This window comes from Lygodium microphyllum, chromosome 3, assembly GCF_053477565.2.
Source record: "Lygodium microphyllum isolate KBCC chromosome 3, Lygodium_microphyllum_v1.1.10, whole genome shotgun sequence".
NCBI classification, from domain to species: domain Eukaryota; kingdom Viridiplantae; phylum Streptophyta; class Polypodiopsida; order Schizaeales; family Lygodiaceae; genus Lygodium; species Lygodium microphyllum.
In genome coordinates this window covers 65,812,356-65,840,093 of record NC_141137.1, presented here as the reverse complement: position 1 = coordinate 65,840,093, position 27,738 = coordinate 65,812,356, and the positions used below count along the sequence as shown (strand labels likewise).

The 27,738-nt window shown below is 39.3% G+C and overlaps 1 protein-coding gene across 1 annotated transcript; it reads right to left on the bottom strand.

The window, feature by feature from the left end:
- Window positions 1-48: 48 nt before the first annotated feature.
- On the bottom strand, window positions 49-3,061 carry LOC148038440 (elongation factor 1-alpha-like). The gene is made up of 4 exons (XM_087672056.1): window positions 2,904-3,061; window positions 1,605-1,930; window positions 1,356-1,493; window positions 49-1,269 (listed from the first exon to the last, which is right to left on the bottom strand). Exons 2-4 carry the CDS (start codon window positions 1,926-1,928, stop codon window positions 388-390), a joined length of 1,344 nt encoding a protein of 447 aa, XP_087528182.1. The 5' UTR covers window positions 1,929-1,930; window positions 2,904-3,061; the 3' UTR covers window positions 49-387.
- Window positions 3,062-27,738: the final 24,677 nt, after the last annotated feature.

Genomic DNA, 27,738 nt, shown 5'->3' with positions numbered 1-27,738 from the left:
TATCACAAAAAATTTAGAAGCAGAACCAGAAGCTTTAGACAAGACCCAAATAATAATAGAAAACATCTATTACTGTCAATACACAAAGTCCTTCGTTGTGAGACTACAAGCACAATCTCAGCACACTATAAAACTGCTTGGTGATCCAAACTCTTGATCACTCCTGCAGAAAAGCCATATTAATTTCTGTACCTCCTAAAAGACAAAAACACCTACAAAACTTTGGTGACTACACAGCCACGTCTCATCATAACAATGCCACCGCCTGTCTAGCACCCAAGTCTGCAGGCACCTGGATAGCATCATCCGTAATAACCAAGTGCTTATCACAAAACAAAGCGAACTCAAGTCCTTAAAACCTAGGATAATCTCTAGTGCCTGCACAATTCATTTTTTCTTTGCTGCTGCCTTGGTAACCTTGGCTCCTGAGGGCTCTTTCTTCTCAACAGCCTTAATGACACCAACAGCTACGGTCTGCCTCATATCACGAACAGCAAAGCGACCAAGCGGAGGATACTCTGCAAATGTTTCAACAGTCATAGGCTTGGTGGGAATCATCTTCACAAAGCCAGCATCCCCATTCTTCAAGAACTTGGGCTCCTTTTCTAGCTCTTTACCAGAACGCCTGTCAATCTTTGTCAGAATCTCAGCAAACTTCACAGCAATGTGAGATGTGTGGCAGTCCAGCACAGGGGCATAGCCATTGCCTATCTGTCCTGGGTGGTTCATGATAATGACCTGCGCTGTAAAGTTTGCAGCCTCCTTGGCAGGATCATTCTTAGAATCAGATGCAACAAAACCTCGTTTCAAATCCTTCACAGCAACATTCTTCACGTTGAAGCCCACATTATCACCAGGTAGCGCTTCCAAGAGAGCCTCATGATGCATCTCAACTGACTTAACTTCAGTTGTCAGACCAGTTGGTGCAAAAGTTACAACCATGCCTGGTTTTAATACTCCAGTCTCAACACGGCCCACAGGGACTGTTCCAATACCACCAATCTTGTACACATCCTGAAGAGGAAGTCGGAGGGGCTTGTCAGAAGGCCTTTTAGGCTCCTGGATCATGTCAAGAGCCTCAAGAAGAGTAGGACCCTTGTACCAATCCAAGTTGGTTGATCTCTCAATCATGTTATCTCCCTCAAAGCCAGAAATGGGCACAAAAGGAATTTTATCAGGATTGTAACCAACTTTCTTCAAATATGCAGACACCTCCTTTGTGATTTCCTCATAGCGGGCCTTTGAATATTTGGGAGTGGTCGCATCCATCTGTTGACACAAAAAAATGACTCCCATTAGCAACATTAAGATATCAGAGTTGTGAAAAATTTAGACTCCAGATATCTGAGGTTTACCTTGTTGCAGCAACATATCATCTGCCTGACACCAAGTGTGAAGGCAAGAAGAGCATGCTCACGAGTTTGACCATCCTTGGAGATACCAGCTTCAAACCCACCAGTGGTGGAGTCAATAATTAGAACTGCACAGTCCGCCTGCACAAATATTCAGGAGTATCATCATGAGCATGGCATGCTCTAGCCTTAAAATAATTGTGCTAAGCAAGCTGTACAATGATAGCAAAGCAACTAAAAAGAGGGAAACACCTGTGAAGTGCCAGTAATCATATTCTTTATGAAATCACGATGACCTGGTGCATCAATAACAGTACAATAGTACTTCGTGGTTTCAAATTTCCATAGAGCAATGTCAATAGTAATACCACGCTCCCTTTCTGCTTTCAGTTTGTCAAGGACCCAGGCATATTTGAAAGATCGTTTGTTCATTTCTGCTGCCTCCTTTTCAAACCTCTCAATCACGCGCTTGTCAATACCACCAAGTTTATAGATTAAGTGACCAGTGGTAGTGGACTTGCCAGAGTCGACATGTCCAATCACAACAATGTTAATGTGCGTCTTCTCCTTACCCATAGCTGAAAAGAAAGATGCTATGTTAAGCAGAAAAGAATACAAATAGCGACCTCAATACAACCAAAACCCGGTACATTCATCCTACATAGATTAGAAATACTAACGAGCAAGACACCACAATAGAAATTACGTTCATCCTAGGTAGTTCAGAAGTACTAACGGGCGAAATACCACAATAGAATTACGTTCATCCTAGGTAGATCAGAAGTAAAGAGCAAGTTACCACAACACAGTCACGATCATAACAGGAACACACACGAACCAGTGACATAGCAGTGCAGTCGTCATATCAATGCAAACAGCAACATATCAACGCCATATCTCACAATCTCATATCAATGCCAAGCACACCAGATTCCCGAATTATGATTACACACCTACTTGTGAAAGGATCGGCTTGCAGACATCAAGATCGACATTTTCCACTTATAATGCCCATTTCTCAAGCTCTAACAACATCATATGAAGCACAGAATATTTGGCCCAGATCACATACGCCTCATCACAATAAACCGAGCACACAAAGACGAAATGACCTCCAAGCATGCATCCTAGCATACGGTAGCAGACGACATCATGTCAAATCAAGCAAAGCCGAGATCTGCTAGGTGCAAACCAAGGAATCGTAATTGTGATGGCATCATGCCAAACTAAGCAGGCAAAATGCACGACCTGAAACGTACAGACTAACTAGTAGTAACAGCAATACACTTATAGAGGAAGATCAAGCGCGGTGAAAGCGAACGGCCACGAGGATACAACCAGTGAAACGAAGCAGTCGTGCCAGGGAACAGTCTGCTGTAAGCAATTCGCATCCGAGTCTTCACACACACACACACACACACACACTCTCTCTCTCTCTCTCTCTCTCTCTCTCTCTCTCTCTCTCAGAGATGAGAACTTTCGCCTACTCGCTGTTCAAGATAACTACGAAGAAAGAAGAAACACGACTGGCAATGGAGAAGCATGGTTTACCTGCTGGTGGATAGAAGCGGAGGCGCCTGCGATCAGTCGGGAGACAGGCAGCTCTTCAACCTCCCTCTCTCTCCGTCGCTGTGGTTGTCTCGTGGGATGAACTGGCGAGGCTGGTGAGGCTTTTGATGAGCCCCAGGAAACCCCAATCGCCTTCATCAAAGTCGGATCGACGGCCCCCGTCGCCTTAACCGCTCGTCGTGCTCTCTCTGCCGTCCGATCTCGCGATGGCGTCATCCGGACGGCTCAGATCCCATTCTTGTCTCCCACGTCTGCTCTCATGCGCCGCTTCCACGTGCCAAATGCCCCTCACATTCAATAAGCGCGGCCGGTTTAAAGTTTAAAGTAAGTACACAAAAAACTAAATAAGTACCCAATATACAAATAAATATACTAAACTGGCTGGCTCATTACTAGCCCGGCTCGCCAACCCCGCAGAGCTCACTACGCTACACCTCATTCGCTTCACATTTTTGTGCTTCTCTTCACTCACAACTAGGCGCTCCGCGCCTAGACTCGCCCCCACGCGAAGGCGGGTGCTGGACGCGTGGCACCCACCCCCGCGTTTCTTTGTGGGGAGGTTGGGGGCTGCAATGTGGCATCCGCCCCCAACCTCCCCTTAACTAATAGTAAAGATAACTCAATCAAATGATGCCTTCATGCACTATAGACAACACAAATCTCATGTAATCATGTAATTATCATTTGATACAACACTTTGGACCCCTTATTGTCGACCATGCTCTGCCTAGAAGAAAAGCATAGTTGACTCTCTTTTTTCATGGAGGTGTTGAGTATAACATGTGTAGAGCATAGCCTTGGCATTTCACAAAAGCATAGAGATTTTGAGATGTTACCTCCATTCTATAAGCTTGAAGCCATCATTAAAATACATCTTTAGACTTTGGGGTGAGCATACTAAGGTAAGGAAATTGCACTCAACTATCTAGAATACTAAAATTTGAACTCCTCAATGTTGTTATCTCTAGTATGCATGTCCTTCCATGTCCAAGTTCAATTTGAAAAGAAGTTGCATATAAGCTTTATGTGTCACTATGTTTGTTTGATGATTTGGATATTGTCATAGTTGAGAGCAAGTAAAATGAGTCCCCCTTTGATGAACCTCCTTGAGCCTCCATTTATCCTTTGAATTGTCACTACACCACACATAGGATATCTCAAGTTCTCATATTGTCACAACAACACCCACCTCCATTTATCCTTTCAATTGTTTTTAGCACCTGATGTTTGTTAATTCAAAATCCTCATTCCTATTATGCCTTATAAGGATCAATGAAAACCAAACATGGGTCATATGTGCATTCCACTTCATGGACCATGCATGATGCATGCATGCGCACATGCACACATGCATACAAACACAAACACACACACACACACTCACACACTCTCTCTCTCTCTCTCTCTCTCTCTCTCTCTCTCTCTCTCTCTCTCTCTCTAGTTTGTTAAGGTTGCAAGATAGTAGACATGACCCTTCTTTGGAACAAAACATGTAGTTAGGTAGCACTTCTTAATTGTAGGGAAATCTTTGTCCAAACTTGAGCAAATCCAAAGCTTTCTAAAGGGATCCAAGCAAAGTGATTAAGGCAATGGATTAACATTTGGGATTGAGCAAACCTTTCTTTTAGGGAGACGAATAGAACTAAAGCTTTTTTGGCTCTTGGAAATAGAAATTAAAGTTTGTGGATTATAACATTCTCTAGAATATATGCTCACATTCTAAAATAAGATATCATAAGTGATTGTTATGTCCAAAAGTGATTGTAATGTTTTAAAGGCAACTCCCTTGATAGCAAATTTCAAGGGCATGTTTATAAACAATGTTCCAAGTAGGGATGTGTGCAAATAAAGATTTACTCTCTTCACATGATTCAAGCTTATCTCTCATCAAAATTTTTTATTAGACTCGCCTTCAAAAATCAATCTATTACAAACATACAAATGAGTTTAAGGGGAGTTGAATGCCAAGCATAACAACAATGACATTTCCACCATATAAACCCACCATCACTTTGGCCAATCAAAATAAGAGAGTTTTCGTATTAACACAACCTTTTAGGAAAAATATTTTAAAAATATTTTTGTTGCACATTCAAATATATTTTAAATTAGGCATCCCCAACATGGAAACCCACTACTCACTTGACCAAGCAAAATCTGAGATAAATATTTTGTATTAGCACAACCTTATTTAAAGGATAAAAGTTAAAAGCTCTTGTTATTGTAAATTAAAAATATTTTAAATTAGCTAACTCAATCAATCTAGATTTTCAATCATCGTTGTTCTTGTAGCTGCCTTGAGGCTTGGATGCTTGATGCTCACATTTTCATGCCACTTTTCCTATCTCAATTTTAACACCACATTTCCCATCTAAGATAAAACCCAAATTAAAATATTTAAAGAAATTGATAAACAATTCTCACTAATCAGTTTTATTGATACTAACCAAAAGACTGCTAGAGAGAGAGAGAGAGAGAGAGAGAGAGAGAGAGAGAGAGAGAGAGAGAGAGAGAGAGAGAGAGAGAGAGAGAGAGAGAGAGAGAGAGAGAGAGAGAGAGAGAGAGAGAGAGAGAGAGAGAGAGAGAGCACCATGTTGCCTTCTTCCCCCCCACCTTCACCTAGTTCCACTCTTGGTTACATCTATTTGCCACCATCTGTTTGTTGGGAGGGGAGAAAGACAAAGACAAAGACAGCGACGACAGAGACAGAGAGATGATGCCTTCTACCCTCAACTTCCTGCTGGCTCCACCCCCTTTGCTATGTCCACTTGTCATCTATCATTGGGGGGTAGGAAAGAGAGAGAGAGAGAGAGAGAGAGAGAGAGAGCCCTACTACCTTCTTCCAGCTCAATTTTGACTGGTTCCAAGGACTCAGCACACTCTCTCTCTCTCTCTCTCTCTCTCTCTCTCTCTCTCTCTCTCTCTCTCTCTCTCTCTCTCTCTCTCTCTCTCTCTCTCTCTCTCTCTCTCTCTCTCTCGTGGCCCACCCTAGCTGCATGCTCACTCTCCCCATTTGCTCATCCACCTACTTACCTTTGCTACCCCAGCCACGTGCCCACTCTTTCCACCCGCCTCTACTGTTGTGCCCACCACAATTGTTTGTGTGCCTAGAGAGAGAGAGAGAGATATATGTGTGTGTGTGTGTGTGTGTGTGTGTGTGTGTGTGTGTGTGTGTGTGTGTGTGTGTGTGTGTGTGTGTGTGTGTGTGTGTGTGTGTGTGTGTGTGTGTGTGTGTGTGTGTGTGTGTGTGTGTGTGTGTGTGTGTGTGTGTGTGTGTGTGTGTGTGTGTGTGTGTGTGTGTGTGTGTGTGTGTGTGTGTGTGTGTGTGTGTGTGTGTGTGTGTGTGTGTGTGTGTGTGTGTTGTTCCTACACACACGCACGCACACACAATTCTATGTGGAAGAGCAACCCCAATATAGTGCAAGGGGAGAGAGAGAGAGAGAGAGAGAGAGAGAGAGAGAGAGAGAGAGAGAGAGAGAGAGAGAGAGAGAGAGAGAGAGAGAGAGAGAGAGAGAGAGAGTGTGTGTGTGTGTGTGTGTGTGTGTGTGGAGCATGGCTATCAATGGGAACATGTGAGATAGATATAATATTTTAAGGAAGAGAGTGTGTCTGTGAAGCACACTAAGATGATCTATTTTGAGGGAGATAGAGACTATGCGTATGGGGGATTTAGCTAAAACTCTACATTACTCTCCTAAGACAGTGAAGATGCTTCTAAATTGAAAAAAGAAAAGGTGGAGTTTGTCTAGAAAATTCGAAACTCCCCCTTCTCTTGACATTGGAGTTGGTTTTCTAAAAAAACATTTCAACCCCCCCCCCCCCAAAAAAAAAAAACTATGAGAATAATCCCTACGTGTTGCCCATAGGGCAAATACCAACATGGACCCATGCAACTTTTCAAGCAAGGCTTGCAAGTGAAAGAAAGGGTCATTGAGAAAAGAGTAATAATTATGCATCATATGGGTAAGCTAAGGGGGCTAATAAAGTGAGGGCCTCTATATAATAACAATAGTTCCTCCCATTTTATTACAGCTTTATCTTGGTTACATAACATAGATGCTCCATTTCTCAAACAAGTTTTGTAGAGGTTGTTGGTTGAAATCATCCTTTTTGGGTTCTTCTTCATTGTCACAAAACAAGTCCCCCCAATGCAACAATTCCTTGGGCATTTTTTCCATGTTTATTTATCAATCTACAAGCTTGGATCTCCAAATATGTAAATGGAGAAGCTTTCAACTTTGTTTTTTCCATCTTGGCTTCATACTTCATGTTGTGGAGTTTGTTACAACAACACATACTACATGAGTACAGGAATGTCACTATTTGAGGCTTTATACGGCCACAAGGTTCAAGTTCCTTCAACATTAATTTATGTTGAAGTAAATCCCCTTGTTAAGGAAGAACTAGAAAAGATGGAGGCCTTAATGAAGCAATGCAATAAAATATTAGAAAGACACAAGAGACTATGAAATCTTATGTTGATGATAAGAGAAGGCATGTGGACTTTGAAGAGGGAGAATGGTTATTCTTGAAGCTCAAAAAGCATGTTGGCCATGATATTCAAGTTCTTGAAGAACTATCTCCCCTTAATGAGGATGGGTTAGTCATCTATGAGCCCAAGAGGATTGTTGGTAAATGGGAGAAGGTTCTAAGGAAGCATATTATCATGGAATATCTTATTAAATGGAAGGGTTTGCCTATGGAAGAATCTTCTTGGTAGCATGCTTCATATTTGGAATAATTTCCATGGCTTCTCCAAGAGGATATTAACTCATTGAATAGTGGATAATTTGCTATATAAAAATTTTGCATTCACAATAATTAGTCTAACAATGTCAAAATTGTATTTTGAAGATATGGATTGATACCTACCAAAGTATATTTCATTTCTAAACCTCATACGCACCAATCAAGCATGTCTAGCCAAAGTTATGGGCCATTTCTATCTACAGCTACCCTATTCAAGACAGAATTTTAGAAATTCACTGTTTGATCTTGATGATGCTTCTACAAGGCTACTTCAATATTGGGTTTTTTCCATTTATTTTTACCCCTCATTTACCTTTTCTATCTTGAAGTTTTGAGGACAAAACTTTTAGGTATGGATGGATTGTAATAAAATAAATTTTGTACCCTTTAACTTAGGGTAGTTAGCTTGATTAGAGTTGGAGTATAAAAGACAAAAGTATGCCATTGTAATCATCTTTTAGTACATTTGTAAACTTCTCCATTTTCTTGGAGCTTGAGGGTTATTGCCTTCCCCACCAACATTAAGGGTGAATACTCAATGCCCACAATAGCAAGAGGTGGATTTCTTGCAACAACTTCTCATCCGTGTTTCTCATTGTACTCTGATCCATACTAGCTATGGCTTCATTGTGTTGTAGATTTACTACATTTTTAACTATGATATGGCTATGGTTAGATGTCTCATTTGTTGTTTCTTGATTTTCCTGCTATTTTAATTCAATCTAGGCTAAGTTTATTTCAGCTTCCACTCAAGGTCTGCCTTTCAATTGTTTCTTGCAACATGCATGGCCCGTGTGGCTATCTTGGACCAAAAAGTCCTTGCATGGTGAATGGCAAATGTCCACAATATTACCCATGCACTTACACAGACTTCATACTGGAAGATGATCATGGTTATTCAGTTTACATGAGAATAAATGATGGAAGACAAGTCTATGTTAGAGGTGACTACCTCAATAATCATTGGGTTGTGCCTTACAATCCTTCCCTATCCAAAAAATATAATGCACACATTAATGTGGAGGTGTGTTCCACCATATTTTTTATGAAATAGCTTTACAAATATATGTACAAAGGGCATGATTCTGCGATAATAAGGGTTTGTTCTACATGGAGGGCAATGTTTGGTGCATGAAACAATGTTGCAATGATAGAAACTATTGATGAGATATAGATGTACCTTGATGTGTAGGTTCTAAGACATGTTGGATAATTTTTTAATACCAATTGCACAATGAAAATATGGATATCATATGTTTGTATGTGCACCTACCATAGGGAAATGTGGTGACCTTCCATGATAGGGATGACATGAGACATGTAATTTTGAATGCAAACATGCAACGAACAACTTTGACATAGTGCTTTATTTGCAATTAGAGTCATCCTGAGGCAAGTGGGTTGTTGTACCAAGAGTTATGGTCGCATTTACTTTGTCTCTCCTTCAACAAGTGAGCTCTACTACTACTCGAGAATGCTTCTTGTAGAATGTAAGGGTTGTAAGTCATCTGAGGATCTACATACAATTGATGGAGTTTTATATCCTTCTTTTAAAGTAGCTTGCATAGCAAAGGGGTTGTTGGAAAACAATCAAGAATGGTGTATGTGCATGGAAGAGGCGATGGTAGTGCAAACATGCAAACAATTGTGTGTATTGTTTGCAACAATACTGGTTTTTTGTAACCCTATGCATACAAACCACTTGTGGGAAAAATTTAAAGTAGGCATGATAGATGATATGCTACATAGCTTGATTGTTTCTCATGGTCATGGACAAATTGCTCAAGAGTTGGCATTTTATTTGGGATTGCATCACTTGGAGGGCATACTACTTTTGATGGAATGCTAGAAATTGACAGATCATTAATGTTAGCTTTCAGTAATCCTTTGATCCATGAGGAACTAGATTTTGATTTTGTTTCTTAGCAAAATAAGGGTAGCTCAATGGAGTCAAGTTTGAATGATTGTCAAAGGATGGCATACTTGGTTGTACTTGATGATATTGCCTCTTGCCGCCGTAAATTTGTTTTCTTTTTTGATGCAGTAGGTGGATCTAGAAAATTAATTGTACACCTACTTGCTAGTAAAATTAAGGAGGGAAAAGTCGTGTTGGCAACATCATCATCTAGTATTGCAACATTGTTGTTGCCAAAGGGCATACTACGCACTCAAGGTTTAAGATTCTGCTCGAGCTAAAGAGTACTTCAACCTACAACATTATTGTGCAATGCTAGCTTGTAGAACTCTTGAGGGTGGCATGTCTTATTATTTGGGATGAGGTGCCAATGATGCAACACCATGTGTTTGAGGCACTAGATAGAACATAGAGGGATATAATGCTATGAAATATGCTATTTGGAGGAAAGGTAATTCTTTTTTGAAGGGATTTTCGTTAGATCTTACCTATGGTCCCAAAGGGGGTTGTGAAGAGACAATGGATGCAACCCTTTGTCTTTCCCCTTTGTGGAATCGTATGCATGTTCTGTGGTGCTCACAAAATATGCAACTTTCAATGCAATACATTGGCCATGGGAATCGTGATTCTGTTGAGTGGCTTCTCTCTCTTAGGGATGGTTGCAGCTGTTTGGATGGTTGGAAATCGTGTTGTTATTCCATCACGTATGGTTTTTTAAGGTGCAACCATGGATAATCTCATCTCACATGTTTACATGGACATCAATTGCGAGATAGATTATGTATCTTTTTTCAAAGGGCATGCTATTTTGGCCTCTAAAAATAAAGCTGTTGATTCTATAGTTGAGACCGATGCTAATTCATTTCTTTGCTCGAGTGAGTACTTGAATACCATTGATCTTGGACGCAATTTTCCTCCACATTGTTTGTTGTTGAAAAAAAAATGCACCAGTGGTATTGTTAATACTATTGAGAAATTTGAATCATACTATGGGTCTTTGCAATGGCATGAGATTGATATGCAAGGAGTTACATAGAAAGGTGTTGGAGGTTGAAATTATCACCGAAATCAATATTGGTGTCATTGTTTTCCTTCCTTGAATCATATTCATTACACTTTCTGTGGGGTTTCCGTGTGTGATACATCGGAGACAGTTCCTTGTTAGGTTGGAATTTTCTATAACTATTAATAAGTCCCAAGGTCAAACATTGACCATGTTATGTCTATATCTCAAGAACCAAATTTCTCACATGGCCAACTTTATTTTGCTTTTAGTTGAGTGAGATCTACTGATTCCATAAAGGTTCTATTAGAAGATAGAAGCACAAATTCTCTTACCATGACCAACATTGTGTACCTCAAGGTGTTGCAAAAAGCTAGATAGTTTTACCACTTTCTTTGGTGGTTGGATTCAAAATTTCTTCATATGATATCATATGGCAAAAGGAATGGGTAAAAAATGTATTGAATGTTACTTTTACAATTGTTTGGTATTCTCTTATGCCAAGCTATAGTTCTTTTTGCATGACTCGTCCGCTCAACTTGCTATTGGAGATAAAGGTGCTTGTGCTTGGCCGCACGTGTATCAGTTACAGTAATAGTGCCCACACACATGCACACTACAGGTGGTAGTAGGCGCCCATCATTATCACTTCATTCTTTATTCTTTCAATAACATTTGAATAAGGGAAGGACGATCACATATTGTGACTGTTGGAGTTCCCAACTCTTGTGTGTCTCTCTCTCTCTTGCTCTTGCTCCTTCCACCATAACTCTTACTTTTGCTTGTGTGCTTCCACCCTAGGATCACTCCCTTGAGCCATCTTCCCCCAAGAACTTGAGCCCAACTCCAGCTTCCATTTGAATACCTACAGTAGTTCACAATTGTGGGCAGCCATAGCTTTAGCCTTCAAGGTATGTGTTGACATCCCATTACTCTAGCACTTGCTAGGGTCTATTAAGGCATGTTCTAGGGCCTGCTTGAGTACCTTAGAGTGCTTCTAAAGCCTCACCATCATCAACATAAGTAGCAATAAGAGGGGTGCGCATACTGTCCTTGCTCTTCTTCTTGGCCCACTTGACCTCCTTCTTGGCTCCTAGGCACTTCTCTGAAGGCTCCCCATCAACGTTGACCACTCTTTGACACTTCTCGGCATTGGACACTTGTGCATTGGAGCTCCCAACCTTCATTACTTGTTGCTGAAATATACAATAGACTTGTTCTTATAAAGGTTTGAATAGAGTTCTCAATCATTGGAGCTTGTACATGCTTCTCGGGATGCTCGTATGCACATGTATGAATGTCGGATGCTTCGAGGATGCTATGGCTTTGATGTGAGATGTCTATGGGGCTGATTTGAGCACACTTTTGGCTCAATTTTCATATACATTTCCTTGCTATAATAATAGGGCTGTATGTCATTTATTTGGGTAAAGCTTATGCCTATTGCTACTTGATGCTACCGGGGTTATCTATTGGATGTATCAACACTTTGGTTGTCATGTACGCCTATGGACATGTTTATGAAATGCTCTTAAGCTGGGATTGGAGCTTGGATGCTTTGACATTGGAAATCATTCATTTCATTGAATGTTATAATTATGGGCTTGAAGATCTTTATTGGGTTTGATGCTCCTGACTTATGCTACATGTATCTTGGATGTTTGGATGCTCTTCACTTAATTTATTAAGCTTGTAGTTGACATTTGACATTTGCTTTAGTGGGAGTTATTTGGATTTATGTATTGAGCTGCTTACTTGACATTGGATGTTCTATTGCACATTGGATTGTGGGTGAGCTTGAGATCCTTATAGTGAGATAGTGGGATCTTCACTTCATGTCTATGCTCTCTTTATGTTATATGTATGCAGTTGATGCCTACTAGGCTAATTTTACATTTGTCTTTGGGCTGGCATCCACCTCTGCTAGATCATTGTCAGTGATGCATTGTATTGAGCTTTTGTTAGTATTGTTTACTTAGTTATGCCTTTGGTAGGTCTCTTCTATTACTCTTGAGACCTACTACATGCATGATCGTTATACCATTGTTGGATGTATTCCACTCTGACACTCTGAGGTTCATAGCCTTGGGTATTGGTCACATGTCTACTAATTGCTAGTTGTCCATACATACCCGTAGTGTACAAGATATCCCTGGAAGTTACAGTTTGTAATTTATTAGTGATAGCTCATAATTGGCTTTGATGTCTTATTACTGTACTCTATTTTCAACATGCTATAATTGCAATTCTCTACACTGTTTATGAGAGCAGCTACCTTGTCTTGACAATTTTTTGACTATAGTTTGTGGATAGCTCATTGTTTTGTCAGTACCTCTTGTTTGTAGCTTGATTTGGCTGTGATTTTGGGGTTGATTTACATGATATTATAGTAGCTTATTTTGCCCTTTTGTGCACTTTCTTGGTCTCATTATGGCTAGTGGATCTCACGACACTGCTTTCTTCAATATTGAGAAACTATATTGGACCACATATAGCTATTAAAAGACCTAGATATGGCAGATTTTAGTGCAAAATTTGTAGGTTAGACCCCTAAAAATGGGGGTGCCAAACACGAAAACATTGGGATGGAGGATTAGGATGAACTAGATGAGCTATATAAAACCACAATCATTTTTATTACTCTCTAAGCAGGTTCACTACAATGTTATAACTAAAAATCAGACTACATATGAGCTTTAGATACAAATTAAGAATCTTTATGACAAGCAAAGTACTGCATCTCAAATGTATGGCTGAAATAGTTGATGGACCTTCGCATGAAGGAAGGGACTTCTATGTCTACACACTTGAAAATGAGTTTCACTCCATCATCATCCATTTAGCTTTACAAGAGATTGAGTTCAAGGATACTTTACATATTTTATTTCTGCTTGGTACTCTACGTGAGTTGTAGGACACTTTTCATAAGGCTCTATGTGCTAAGGATGGGCTGAGATTGTAGGATCTTTTGAGTGTTCTTTTGACAAAAGAGGTGAATTGAAAGAATGCAAATGCTTTCCATACGTCACATGCATGGGCTGAGATTGTAGGATGTTTTGAGTGTTCTTTTGACAAAAGAGGTGAATTGAAAGAATGCAAATGCTTTCCATACGTCACATGCATTGACTGTGAGAGGCCGGCAGGATGCAAATGGTTGTGGTAGAGACTCTCAAAGGTCTTAATCTCCGACACATGGACAGTCCTGTAGTAAGTTCGATGGCCGTAAGTCCAGTCTTACTTGTCATTATTGTGAGAAAGCACATCATATTTGTCCATAGTGCCATAAAATGCGCAAAGACAAGGGCAAAGAAAAGTGAAAGGGTAAAGTGCACGACAAGAAAGATGATCGCAACATCGTGCCTAGCAAGTCTAGTGTGTCGAGATTAATGAGATTAATGTGGTGCAGCACGATGTGTTTGATGATCTTATATTAGCAGTCTCTACCTTGGATGCTTCACAATCGACTAACGCTTTGTCAGGATATACTTAGTGTTGGTTGATAAATTCAAGGGCTTCCTTTCATATGACCCCTCATAGAGAGTGGTTTCACTCTTATTGCAGTATGACTAGATCTACCTATTTAGGTAATGACCTGACATTAGAGATAGTTAGTATTAGTGATATTCACTTTGGTTTAGGCAACATATTCACTCTCCATTTTGTAAGTTATGTACCGGACCTCATGAAGTGCCTCATCTTTACTGGTACCTTGGACAATGCAAGTTATGTTGTCTCATTTGGAGATTTCTCATGGCAAATTACCCATGGGAATCTTGTTATTGCACGTGGTGCTAAATCTAGCACCCTATCCCTTGCTTATATCTAGGTCAGGTCAGTTGAACATATTTTGACTATGGCTACAATCCCACATGTATCTCTTTGGCATCATCACCTTGGGCACATATCTTTAAAAGGAATGAAAATGCCTACCAGTTTGTAATATCTTCCACCCTTGGACTATAAGTGTTTTGACTCTTCTGATCATTGTTTATATGACTGGCATATACGTAGTACGCATATGAAGTCTGGCAGCATGAAGCACATGGGTGAGCCTTTGGCTCTTGTTCATTCTGATGTATGTGGTCCCATGCCCTCTTAGTCACTAGGTGGTGCAAAATACTTTGTCACCTTCATTGATGTCTTGTTTACCTTTCAGTATTGCCTTGATCTTGTTGGGAACTAGTCTAGGTATAGGCTGAAATGCCTCAAGTCTGATAATGGGTTGAATATGTCTCAAAAGCTTTTAAGTAGTTTTCTAATGAGCAAGGTATTAAGCATCAATTGACTACCCCGTACAACCCTCCCTAGAATGGTATTGTCAAATGTATGAACAAGATTATTTAGGACAGAGCCCATAGTATGCTTAGCTAGGAAAGCTTACCGCAACACTTTGGAGCTAGGCAATTACTACTATTGTACACTTAATTAATAGGCTCCCTTGCACTGTTATTGATTGCTATGCAAAGGAGGTATGGATTGGAAAACCTCCATCATATGCTCATTTGTGCACCTTTGGTCATGAGGCATTCTGCCATATTCCCAAGGACAAGTCCAATAAGTTGGATTTTAAGTCCGTGAAATGCATCTTTCTTAGTTATAGGGATGCATGTGAGATAGGCTATCGCCAATGGGATTTGTAAGCTCATAAGGTTATCTACAGCTATGATGTAGTTTTCCATGAGAAAAAGATGTATAAGCAGCTTGAACAAGTAGTTGAGGTCCCCAGGGTGATCTTTTAGAAGGAGCCTCAAGCTCCTGTACAAAAAGTTAAATAGCCTATAGCAGTGGATACTCTTGTATCCCAAGATTCGCCTCTTGTGGAAGATCCCAGTATGTTTTGAGACACTCTTGTTGGGAGTAAAGGCACCTCTGCCTAGCTACCCGTGTATTACTACACTGAAAGTACCCGCACATGCACACTGTAGGCGACAGGTACCCATCATTATCACTTCATTCATTATTCTTTTAGTGACATTTGAATAAAGGGAAGGCCGATCACACATTGTGACTATTGGAGTTCCCACATTTGGTCTCTCTCTCTCTCTCTCTCTCTCTCTCTCTCTCTCTCTCTCCACCATAGCTCTTGCTTCCACTCGTCCTTTCACTTTAGGGCTCACCTCCCTTCAACTCTACTAGAGCTAGATGATAGTATGAGTGCTTTACGCCCTCCATGGATTATGTTATGGTGACAAATGCAGGTGATCCTCTCTCTCATGATGAGGCTATGCACTGAGATGATAGTCACTCACGGGACAAGGCTATGTAGTCGGAGTTTGACTCCTTACAGACTAACCATACCTACAATTTAGTTCCTTTGTTTAATGGCAAGAAGGCCCTGCCATGTAAGCAGGTATACAAGTTGAAAAGTATCCATGGATGCCCCAAGCCAACTTATAAAGCTAGATTGGTAGCTAAGGATTTCAAGTAGAAACATGGTGTTGACTTTGATGAAGTCTTTTCTCATGTGGTTAAAATGATAACCCTACGCTTGGTACTACCATTCATTGCTCACAACTAGATTTGGACCTTTATCAGATGGATGTCAAGACAACTTTTCTACATGGGGACTTGCATGATGAGATTTACATGTAGCAACTTAAGGGCCTTGAGGAACAAGGCAGGGAATACCTAGTTTGTAAGTTGTGAAAGAGCCTTTATGGCCTTAAGTAGGTACCTAGGAAATGTTACTTAAAATGGTACCATAAGTTTGATACTTTTATGTATTCGTAGGGATATAGCCATAGTGCTATGGATCCATATTTATACAGAAGAAGGCTCTGTGATGGTAGCCTTATGATTCCCTTATGATTTTGGTGCTCTATGTGGATGATATGCTTATTGCTTAGAGCGCTCATAATGAGTTGGATGCCTTGAAATCTTAGCTCAAGAAGAGCTTTTTGCACATGCATGATCGCCCTAAGGAACTCCTTTATCTATCATAAGAGTATATCTAGAAAGTCCTTGAGTGGTTATATATGCAAGATGGTAATCCTATTGGCTATCCTCTACCTTCTCATGTGAAGGTTAGTCCAGGCTGATTGTCTATCTGTAGTCAAATGAGTAGAAGGCTAAGATCCCTTATGCATTTGCAGTGGGAAATTTTATGTATGCCATGATAGCCACTTGCCTGACATAGCATTCGCAATGGGAGTTGTGGAACACTATATGGCTACACCTAGCAGACGACATTGGGATTCCATCAAGGGTATCATGAGATACCTAAAGGGCATAGTAACTATGTGTATATGTTATGGTGGCTAGGATATAGGAGTCATGGGGTATATTAACTCTCATTATGCAAGACATGCAAATAGTAGGAAGTCCACCTCTGGCTATGTCTTCGCCTTTAGTAGAGGTGTTATTTCTTGGATTGCTAGGGTGTAGAAATACACAGCCCTCTCTATTACCAAGGTCGAGTATGTTGTTGCAACCACTAAGGCTTGCAAGGAGGCTCTCTAGTTAGGTTAGACCTTGGTATTACTGATGTGGTTTCTTCACTGCATTGGATTCTATGAGTGCTATTTAGTTGGTCTTCCACGTGAAGATGAAACACGTTGAGATGTGTTACCACTTCAATAGAGAGGTCGTTGAGGAGAGGCATGTTCACTTTGTTAAGATCTCAACCGACCCAAATCCTACATATCTAGTCACAAAAAGTCTCTCAGTAGAGCATTTTGCCTTCCTTAGGAAGTTAATGGGTGTTGGATGAGATGACGTCTTTTCGTATCCTATTGTACTTATGTATATTTGTACTTTATCACTTTTTTCTTATTCTCTCCTCACTAGGAGCGCATTCGCCTTTAAGTGAGAAATTGTTGGGGGTAAAGGCGCCTAAGTCTAGCCACTCGTGCATTAGTTACCTTGATAGTATCCGCACACCTATACACTATAGGTGGCAGATACCCATCACGGTCAGTTCATTCTTTATTCTTTCAGTGACATTTGAATAAGGGAAGGTCGATCACACATTGTGATTGTTGGAGTTCCCACATCTTATGTGTGTGTGTGTCTCTCTCTTGCTCTTGCTCCTTCCACCATAGCTCTTGCTATCGCCCATGTGCTTCTACTTCGAGCTCACTTTCGTCACTTGCCAGTCCATTGTAAAGAACTTGCCCTCCAGCTTTGAATGATAAATACAATTGTCAAGCTTTCCTATGTTGGTTAGCCTTTTCTATGGCGATGGAGCATGGGCAATCCTTTGCCTCCTTTAAGCATGTTGCAATACCTAAACCTGTGCTTGCAACGTCTTCGAGTTCTATGGATGTGTACCATGTCAAAGAAGCAAGGAGAAAAGCAAGTTGACGTCACTTGCCTTCTTGGTGTTATTCAATCATGCATGTTCTGCTTGATTCTTTGTTTCTACTTGCTTCTTTGTTTGCATTTCTTAATGTGAGGCTGTGAGGTATTGTTCAAAAATATGTTTGGAGTTCTTACACTTATTGGGTCAAGGTCTTTTGAGATGGTGCAAGAGGGGTGTATACACCCTTCCCAAACAATTGAGGCAGCAGAAAAAATGTATCCTGGCATCTCCAAGCATCAAATAACAGTGGAGATAATGAGTCACTTTGAATTGGGAATATTAAAGGTTGAAGTTCATGTTTTCACACCCACAACACACATTAGAAATGTGATTATTTATAAATAAAACATTTGCCAAAAAATGCAAAGCGAGTGAGGCATAGTCTCACAAGCTTTGCAATGATTCGCGTTGTGCGAACCATGATAGTGGTGGATATGGTCGACTAGCTAGTCAATTTTATTATTGATAACTAACCTAAAGAATGTTGGGGAGAGAGAGAGAGAGAGGCCATGCTACCTTCCTCTAGCTCAAATTTTATTGGTTCCAAGGACTTGAGAGTGGCATGCTACCTTCCTTTAGCTCAAATTTGACTGGTTCCAAGGACTCAACACCTCTCTCTCTCTCTCTCTCTCTCTCTCTCTCTCTCTCTCTCTCTCTCTCTCTCTCTCTCTCTCTCTCTCTCTCTCTCTCTCACACACACACACACACACACACACACACACACACACACACACACACACACACACACACATCTAGCTACCCACCTACTTGCCTTTGCTACCCCACCCCCATGCCCACCATTTCAACCTACCCCTATCCATTGTGCTCACCACAATTGTTCATGCACCTAGAGAGAGAGAGAGAGAGTGTGTGTGTGTGTGAAAGAATTCTATGTGGAAGTGCAAGCCCAATACAATGCAAGGAGTGAGGGAGAGAGAGAAAGGGGTTGTCTATGTGTGGCATGTAGTCCTTGAGGGAGATAGATAGAGAGAGAACCATATTTTGAGAGGTAGCTATCAATGGATTGAAGATCATGGCTAGAGAGAGAGGAGAGAGAGAGAATGTGTGTGTGTGTGTGTGTGTGTGTGTGTGCACGTGAAGAGCTTAGTTATCAACGAGAATGTGTGAGACAGAGGTGAGTATTGAAGGAAGAGAGTGTGTATGTGAAACACACCGATATGATCTATTTTAAGGGAGATAGAGACTATACATGTGGGGGATTTAGGTAGCACTCATTGGTCTCTTGAGACAGTAAAGACACTGAATTTAAAAAGAAAAGATTTTTCTTTTAAACTTTTGAAAACGACTTTTAGGTGTGGGAGCATTCTAGAGCAGCCATGTAGAAATGGTATTAGCTTTAGTATACCTGTGACTTAGATTGTATATAGACTATCCTCATCTAAGAGCCTGCTGGCCACATCCATGGCATGGTATGTGCAAGAAGTGAGCTTGTGGGTGAGCTTTTTTTGGAAGCCTCGAGTTTTATTCCACATAGTCCACTCGTTCCTCTTTTTCTTTTGGGCATATATCAAGCACCAATGTTTCTCCTCCATTGCCACCGCCGCCACCCCCTACCACCACCACTAGCATCGCCACCATCACCATGACATCTTACTCTCCCCCTCCTCATTAAAACCACAACTAATTCTCCTCTCTCTCTCTCTCCTCATATGTTGGGGATCTCACTCCCCTCAATAACATTACCGCCACTAGCACCTCCACTACACCACCACATCTTACTCTCCTCCTCCTCATCAAAACCATAATCGATTCTCCTCTCTCTCTCTCTCTGTGATATCTTAGAGACCCACAACATGCATCTCCCTCTCCCCCTCCCCCTCAATAACACACACACACACACACACACACTCTCTCTCTCTCTCTCTCTCTCTCTCTCTCTCTCTCTCTCTCTCTCTCTCTCTCTCTCTCTCTCTCTCTCTCTCTCTCTCTCTCTCTCTCTATGTGTATGTGTCTTTTTCACCCCCAACTCTATCATTTATCATCTATCTCTCTCTCTCTCTCTAATGATGCATCAGTAGTTCTCTCTCCCTAACTTATTTACATCACTAAATTAAGCTTGTCTACTTATCTTTGATAATATTATCACAATGTCAATGGTTCAATTATGCATACATATGAGATATCACACTACGTATACACTCACATCCCCCCTCTCTCCCTTCTTTGCACATATTTCATAATTACATCTTGATGTGTTAGTATTTAATTATATGCACATGAGCAAACTACAAACACGTCCACTTATACTTGCACATTGTTCTCTCTTCCTCTTTTGATTAGGCTTGCATATGGATTAAAGTTATGCATTCATTTGCATTAGACCCTTGCAAGCAATTGCTTCACAATATCCATAAAATATAGCTCCATATTGCTTTATTAGTTGTAGCTATTATTCCTTTCAAGAATTCTTCATTTTAAACTCAAAACTTTAACAATCAAATATTTTAACATACTGATATATTTCACCTTGTACTATATGAACTTACTATAAAAACTACAAAAAAATACTAAATCCACAAATGCATTTGCAAGTTAGTGAGCTACTATGTGCAAAACAAGTGAACATATTTATTGCAAACATTAAATATCAATCCAATTGTCCATTGCTAGAGGGTGAAATGGGCGTTCTCTAACAAACTCCTAGACTCCCTCGTGAAAACCTGCTAGCTTAGTCAAACATGGAAGCATGTATTCCAAGAAGATAGTATTGAAGGGATTCTCCTCAATCAAATAAGGAAGCATGTGTTTGAAGAGAATGGTATCCATGGGATTTTCTTGAAACGTAAATGGATATGTAAAGGAGTTAGGTGGATTAAATTGCATCTTCTTTATGTTATCATCCACAAATAGTATCATTGCAGGGCTAAAGTTTGGCCAATCAATATCATCAAAATATTTGAGAAATTGTGGCTTCACCTTGACTCCTTACCAAAGAATGAGTTACTAGAACAAATGCATTAGTACAATCAGCCCTATTCTCTTTAGAAGAAGACATAAAAGTGTGACATATTCTAAGAAATACATGTGGAATTACTTATCAAGAATCTAGATCCTTATGTCTCTTGCACCTTTTTTTCTTCAAATATTTTTTGTATAATGCATTCTTGTTGGAGGAGAATTCACATTTAGGTAGTTGAGAAAGATAGAACATCTTCACTATATCTCCTCATTCCACTATTGCTTAATCTGGTGATCCTTATATATGAGCTACTCCTCCTTCAAGTGCACCTAATCTGTGCATTTCCTTGGCAAAGTTTGCAGCATCCCCTTCTTCAATTGCCCACACATGAATCTACCATTCATAATTCTATTACATATAGAGAACACATTGACAAGATACCATTGCAAATATACTTCTATAGAAGTATACCAAGTTATGCCTATAGAGAAGTCACCATGCTGCTAACTTGCATGACTTTTGAGACTCGATATCATCATTTGGATTGAAATTCTCTTTATCTTCAATGTGAACTAGAAGAACAAATCTTTGTTCACTTGAATGTTGTAGTAGTTTCCTCATTGTGAGAGAGAGAGAGATAGAGATAGAGAGAGATTATGTGACTTTATAATCATCTCTTTAAAGGGACATGAAATTTTTTTTGTCGAAAAAGGGTTGCCGACAACCCCTTCTTGGCGAGAGAGAGAGAGAGAGAGAGAGAGAGAGAGAGAGAGAGAGAGAGAGAGAGAGAGAGAGAGAGAGAGAGAGAGAGAGAGAGAGAGAGAGAGAGAGAGAGAGAGAGAGAGAGAGATTATGTGGCTCTATAATCATCTCTCTAAGGAGACGTGAATTTTTTTGGCCAAATAGGGGTTTCCAACAACCCCTTCTTGGTGAAAAAATTTGACAAGTTACCTCCATCTCTCTAAGGGGACTTATTTTTAAAAAATTGGTTAGGAAGGGATTGCTAGCAAGTCCATGTTTAGTGAAAAAAGTTTTTAGAGAGGACTTGTGAAAAAAAAAAATTGTTGATAAGGGATTGCCGGCAACCCCCTGTTCGGTGAAAAAAAAGTTCACAAGTCCCCTCAAAGAAATTATGGAATAGACTTGTGCAAAAAAAAAAAATCTCCAAAAGGGGTTGTAAGCAACCCTCTTCTCGACAAGTTGCTAGCAATCCCCTTCTCAACCAGAAAAAAATTAAAGCAAGTCACATAATCTCTCTCTCTCTCTCTCTCTCTCTCTCTCTCTCTCTCTCTCTCTCTCTCTCTCTCTCTCTCTCTCTCTCTCTCTCTCTCTCGTTTATCTCGCTTTCTCCTTCTCTTGTTTGTCTTTGTCTTTGTCTCTCCTCTCTTTATCTTTTTATTTAGTAATTAATTAAAAATAGTTAGTAATTAAATTATTAAGTAAATAATAAACTAAGCTGTGCATGTGTATATATGCTTCTCTCTTTATGTGTGTATATATACATATTTGTGTATGGCCCTTATCTTCATTTCTCATCACTATGTGTATCTATTGTAACTCTCTCTCTCTCTCTCTCTCTCTCTCTCTCTCTCTCTCTCTCTCTCTCTCTCTCTCTCTCTCTCTCTCTCTCTCTCTCTCTCTCTCTCTCTCTCTCTCTCTCTCTCTCGTCAATAGAGAAAGAGAGAAGAGAGATATATATATCCAAATAATTTTTTGTTGAAAGAGAAGTTTTAAAATAATATTTGATAGGAGAAAAGAGATTAAAAATAATTACTAGTAGAAATATCAAATTATGTGTATATTTATGATATATTTTAATATGAGACATAGTAGATTGAAACTTTTTTAATGAACTATATTGAAATGTTTAGACCTTATGAACAAAAAGGAGTTCTCTCTTTTGGGGTTTTTTTTCTCCTAACATAGAAAACTAATAATTAACATAACATATAATGGCCGTTGTCTTTTGCATTGTGTATGTGAAAAAATAAAAACTTATCAAAGATTTTAAAAAGTTTTATACTTTTCAAATTATAATGAAAATGTGACTTTTTAGTCTGATTGTACTTAGGCCAAAAACTTTTAAATAAAGGAAGATCTCAAGTTAGAGAGAGAGAGAGAGAGAGAATATGTGTGTATTTTGATAAAGGTCCAAAGTTATTAATGTAAGAGAAGCCCAAAGGTAGTATTGTAGTATTATAGGAGAGAGTTGCTATAAATTTTTTAAGCCATATATACACACACACACACATAGAGAGTGTGTGTGTGTGTGTGTATGAGTGAGTGTGTGTCACTATAAGGATATGGAGGTATAGCGACGATGCTTTCCAACGTAAAATAGCGGCGTCACTATTTGTGTTGCTAGCAACGCTAATAGTGACACAAACAGCGACGTAAATAGCAACGATGCTCAGATGAAAAAAACACAGGCCAAAACTCGAGCGTGTTATTTTGTGCGCATTCACGAAAGAGAGAGCGAAAGGGAGAGCGAACATCTTGCATTTGAGAGGGAGATGGAGAGAAAGAGAAAAAGAGGGAGAAGGAAAGCTTCTTACCGCCGTCGCCGCTGTTCGCAAAGAAGAGAAGGAAGTGTACAGAGGGTGAAGAGGATCTGTCATCACGAAGAAGAGCCGCCGAATCCATCTTCGAGTCATGGTTGTAGTAGTAGTAGTGGTTTTCTTGTTTGTTGTTGTTGTAGTAGTAGTAGTTTTGTTTCTTTTCTTGTTTATTATTGTTTAGTTTTCTTATTTGTTGTTGTTGTTGTAGTTTTTTTTCTTTTCTTGTTTGTTGTTGTTGTTGTTGTTGTAGTTGATCTTTCTTCTATTCTTGTTTATTGTAGTGGTAGTGGTAGAGAGAGAGAGTTGTTGTGGTGGTCGTAGTCATCGTAGTCGTGATTTTAGTACTAGTACTAGTAGTAATAGTAGTTTTCTTGTTTGTTGTTGTTGTTGTTGTAGTAGTTTTTTTCCTTTTCTTGTTTATTGTTGTTTAGTTTTCTTGTTTGTTATTGTTGTTGTTGTTGTAGTAGTTTTTTCTTCTTTTCTTGTTTGTTGTTATTGTAGTAGTTGTTTTTGTTTTTGTTGTTTTTGTTATTATTATTTTTTATTCTTTTCTTGTTTATTGTAGTGGTAGTGGTTTGTTGTTATGGTAGTCATAGTCGTGGTTGTAGTAGTAGTAGTGATTTTCTTGTTTGTAGTAGTAGTAGTAGTAGTTTTGTTTATTTTCTTGTTTAATATTGTTTAGTTTTCTTATTTGTTGTTGTTGTAGTAGTGGTAGTAGTTTTTTTTTTCTTTACTTGTTTGTTGTTGTTGTAGTAGTTTTTGTTATTGATCTTTCTTCTATTCTTATTTATCGTAGTGGTAGTGGTAGTGGTAGTTGGTACGCAGATCGGATGCCGTATACTTGCGTAGTGAATACCGGAAGGTCCCCAAGAACAAAAGAACTCTACTTTTTGTACAAAACTCAAGGTAAAAAGCATGCATGACATGAACAAGAGACCAATTGGGTGCAATCTCCCCCCATGCCTTGTGTGAGCGCTCCACAAAGCATGTATTTTATGTATTAATCATCTTCAAGCTCAAATAATAGGCCAAATTACAAAATAGCACGCTTTTGGCTTTTGAGTTTACTTTAGCACAAAATAGAAATAAAGCTAATGGGCGGGTGCCCAAATAGTATGGCATACCCGATACAATGTCTAAATACAAATATCATAATCGTGCGTCCATGCGCATACAAAATAATAAATAAATATCCAACGCCTCAATAAATAGGCGCGACAAAATATAGGCGCCATGCCTAAGGTATGCGCCCATCAAAATATAAGTGATAACTCAAATACTCGTTATCCTCCAATGCTTTCCTCCGCCACTGCTACTATCTCTACACATCAACTGAAGCATTCACAATCGTTAGTAAAATAATACAATTAAACCAACAAAAGTGAATACCTAGCAGTCTTCAGCTACATAAATAAATCAACTGGTTAGAAATCAATCCTAACCTTAATTTATTACGAGTGTGCACTCTAAACTCATAAACGTTTATTAATTTAATATGTATTTTGCGGAATCACCCGCTATGGAATCACCCGTGTACACACTAAATTAATGAAACGCCCGAAAAGGATAGGCATCCCCATCAACTTCTCGTACAAAGAATCCACTTTGTGTATGAGCCCCGGTCATAAAAGTTTACGGAATCCACCGTAAAACCTCACGGAATCCACTGTGAAATATGCCTCCTGGCATCAGTAGTGGTAGAGAGAGAGAGTTGTTGTGGTGGTCGTAGTAGTGATTGTAGTACTAGTACTAGTAGTAGTAATAGTAGTTTTCTTGTTTGTTGTTGTTGTAGTAGTAGTAGTTTTTTTTTTTTCTTGTTTAGTGTTGTTTGGTTTTCTTGTTTTTTGTTGTTATTGTAATAGTAGTAGTAGTAGTTTTTTCTTGTTTTCTTGTTTATTGTTATTGTAATAGTTGTTTTTTTTTTCTCTTCTTCTTCTTTTCTTATTTAGTATAGTGGTAGTCGTAGTCGTCATAGTCGTGATTGTAGTACTAATACTAGTAGTAGTAACAGTAATTTTCTTATTTGTTGTTGTTGTAGTGGTAGTAGTTTTTTTTCTTTTTTTGTTCATTATTGTTTAGTTTTCTTATTTTTTGTTATTATTATTGTAGTAGTATTAGTAGTAGTTTTTTCTTCTTTTCTTATTTATTATTGTAGTAGTAGTAGTAGTAGTAGTTATTGTTTTTTTTTTTCTTTTCTTGTTTATTATAGTGGTAGTGGTAGTGGTAGTCGTGGTCGTAGTCGTAGTCATCGTAGTCATGGTTGTAGTAGTGGTGGTTTTCTTGTTTGTTATTGTTGTTGTTGTAGTAATAGTTTTTTTTTATTTTCTTATTTATTGTTGTCTAGTTTTCTTATTTGTTATTGTTGTTGTTGTAGTAGTGGTAGTAGTAATAGTTTTTTCTTCTATTCTTGTTTATTATAGTGGTAGTGGTAGTGGTAGTGGTAGTCGTGGTCGTAGTCATAGTCGTGGTTATAGTAGTAGTAGTTTTTTCTTCTTTTCTTGTTTGTTGTTGTTGTAGTAGTAGTTGTTGTTGTTGTAGTAGTAGAGAGAGAGAGATGTTTTGTTAAAGAAAATGAGAGAGGGGAAGGAAGAGAAAAAGAAAGAGGGAATGAGAGAGAGGGAATAAACATACATCATAATAAAGAAAGAGAAAAAGAGAGAGAGCTGGAAGGAGATGAGATAATGAATGGATAAAAAACAAAGAAAGAGTGGTGATGAGATCTGGTGTAATACCACGAGACAGAAAACACTACGACATACGTTAATTTGTGGGTAGGTGGGTGGAGACTTTACATACGTTAATTTTTACTAAGTTACAAGAGAAGAAATCCCTTCTCAAACAATTTAAGAAAGAAAAAAAATTATAAGAAAAATAAATTATTTGTCATATCGTAGACAAAATGAAAAACGATGCTTAATGTTCAAGATCGCGAGGCGTATCTTAATCAGCGTGTCCCATGTCCTTGCTCTCAATGTAAGCTGGCGATTAGACGAAAATGTTGATTGTCTATAGAACACGTATGACGCTTCAGCGAGTTTCAATCTAAGATCATTGATGAGGCGATCTTGGATTTTGAGCAAATGGTAAGAAAACTTAATATCAATCATGCATTGTAATCGCAAGCTAATTAAATACCATATACAAAAAGATTGGGTGTGGCTGGCAAAATTGAGGTGATGTCTCGTCCCAAGGAGGAGTGCACCCTTTGCGGCCAATTAGAAGATTTCGTGGGCATGCCATGGATGGAGTGCCTGAGCCAATCCACCACTTGGAAGGTACTACCCAATCTATACCGTCAATACCAGAGGAGACAAATAGCATTTGAGACTTACCTAAAATCTTGGAGCCTGAGATGGAAGCAATGATCGATGCATTGATTTCCATGGATGTCGAGACTTCTGATCCGCTTAGAGAGGAAGCATCCATACCATTATATGATGGGTGCCGAGTATCTTACTTGAAGACACTGCTCGCACTCCTAAGTGTGCAAGCAAAATACGGGTGGAGTGATGCGAGTGTGATCGAGTTAATCAGGTACCTTATACGTACGCTTCGTGGAGTGTATTGACAAAATGCGCTCCACAACAGACTGTGGTATCATGGCAAGGTTCGAGCAAGAGAGCCGACGACGAGCAACAGATCCAAACACGATTATAGATGAGATGGAGTATTTTCGGAACTTGCAAAGTATTGTTACGGTAGATTACCGTAGCTTCTCCATGATACTATTCGATGTGCAGTGGTTCAAAGTGGTACTTGAAGGAGCTAGAGCAACAGTTTGACGAGGTCCATCTGCATTTCTCGAAATAGATTCCAAAAAAAAAAGGATGGATTTCCATGACACCTTTATGCTGCTGGCCCATTGTGAACAGGTGCATGAACTCATTTGTTTGTTAATTATATTATGACATTGTATTACGACATGGTATATGTCACAATAGTTAAATCTCTCTTGTACATGTTTGTGAACATGTAATCTTCTATCCAAACCCCCGAAAACCTCGATGGTGGTATGTTATATATTCAGCTCCCTAAAGTGCGAGAGTATATGATCAAAGCGATGTTCCGAGCATAGATGAGAACAATATGCAAATAGAGGGGTCGATATTGCAAGGGGTGGAGGCCACTGAAAGCTTGGAGCATATAGAGAAGCCAGCATCGGGTAACAATGATAGAAATACAGGAGTCCAGGAATTATTTGAGAACGAGGTGGACTCATCCTTTTGTGGTGACATGTCTATCGATCTTCTAGTTTATCCTGAGTTATATCAGGAGATTGACATGGGACCATAGGATACTTCATACTTGGAGCATTCACTTACTCAATTCGTTGACAAATTGCTTATAAGCATACATAAGATATGCATTTTAA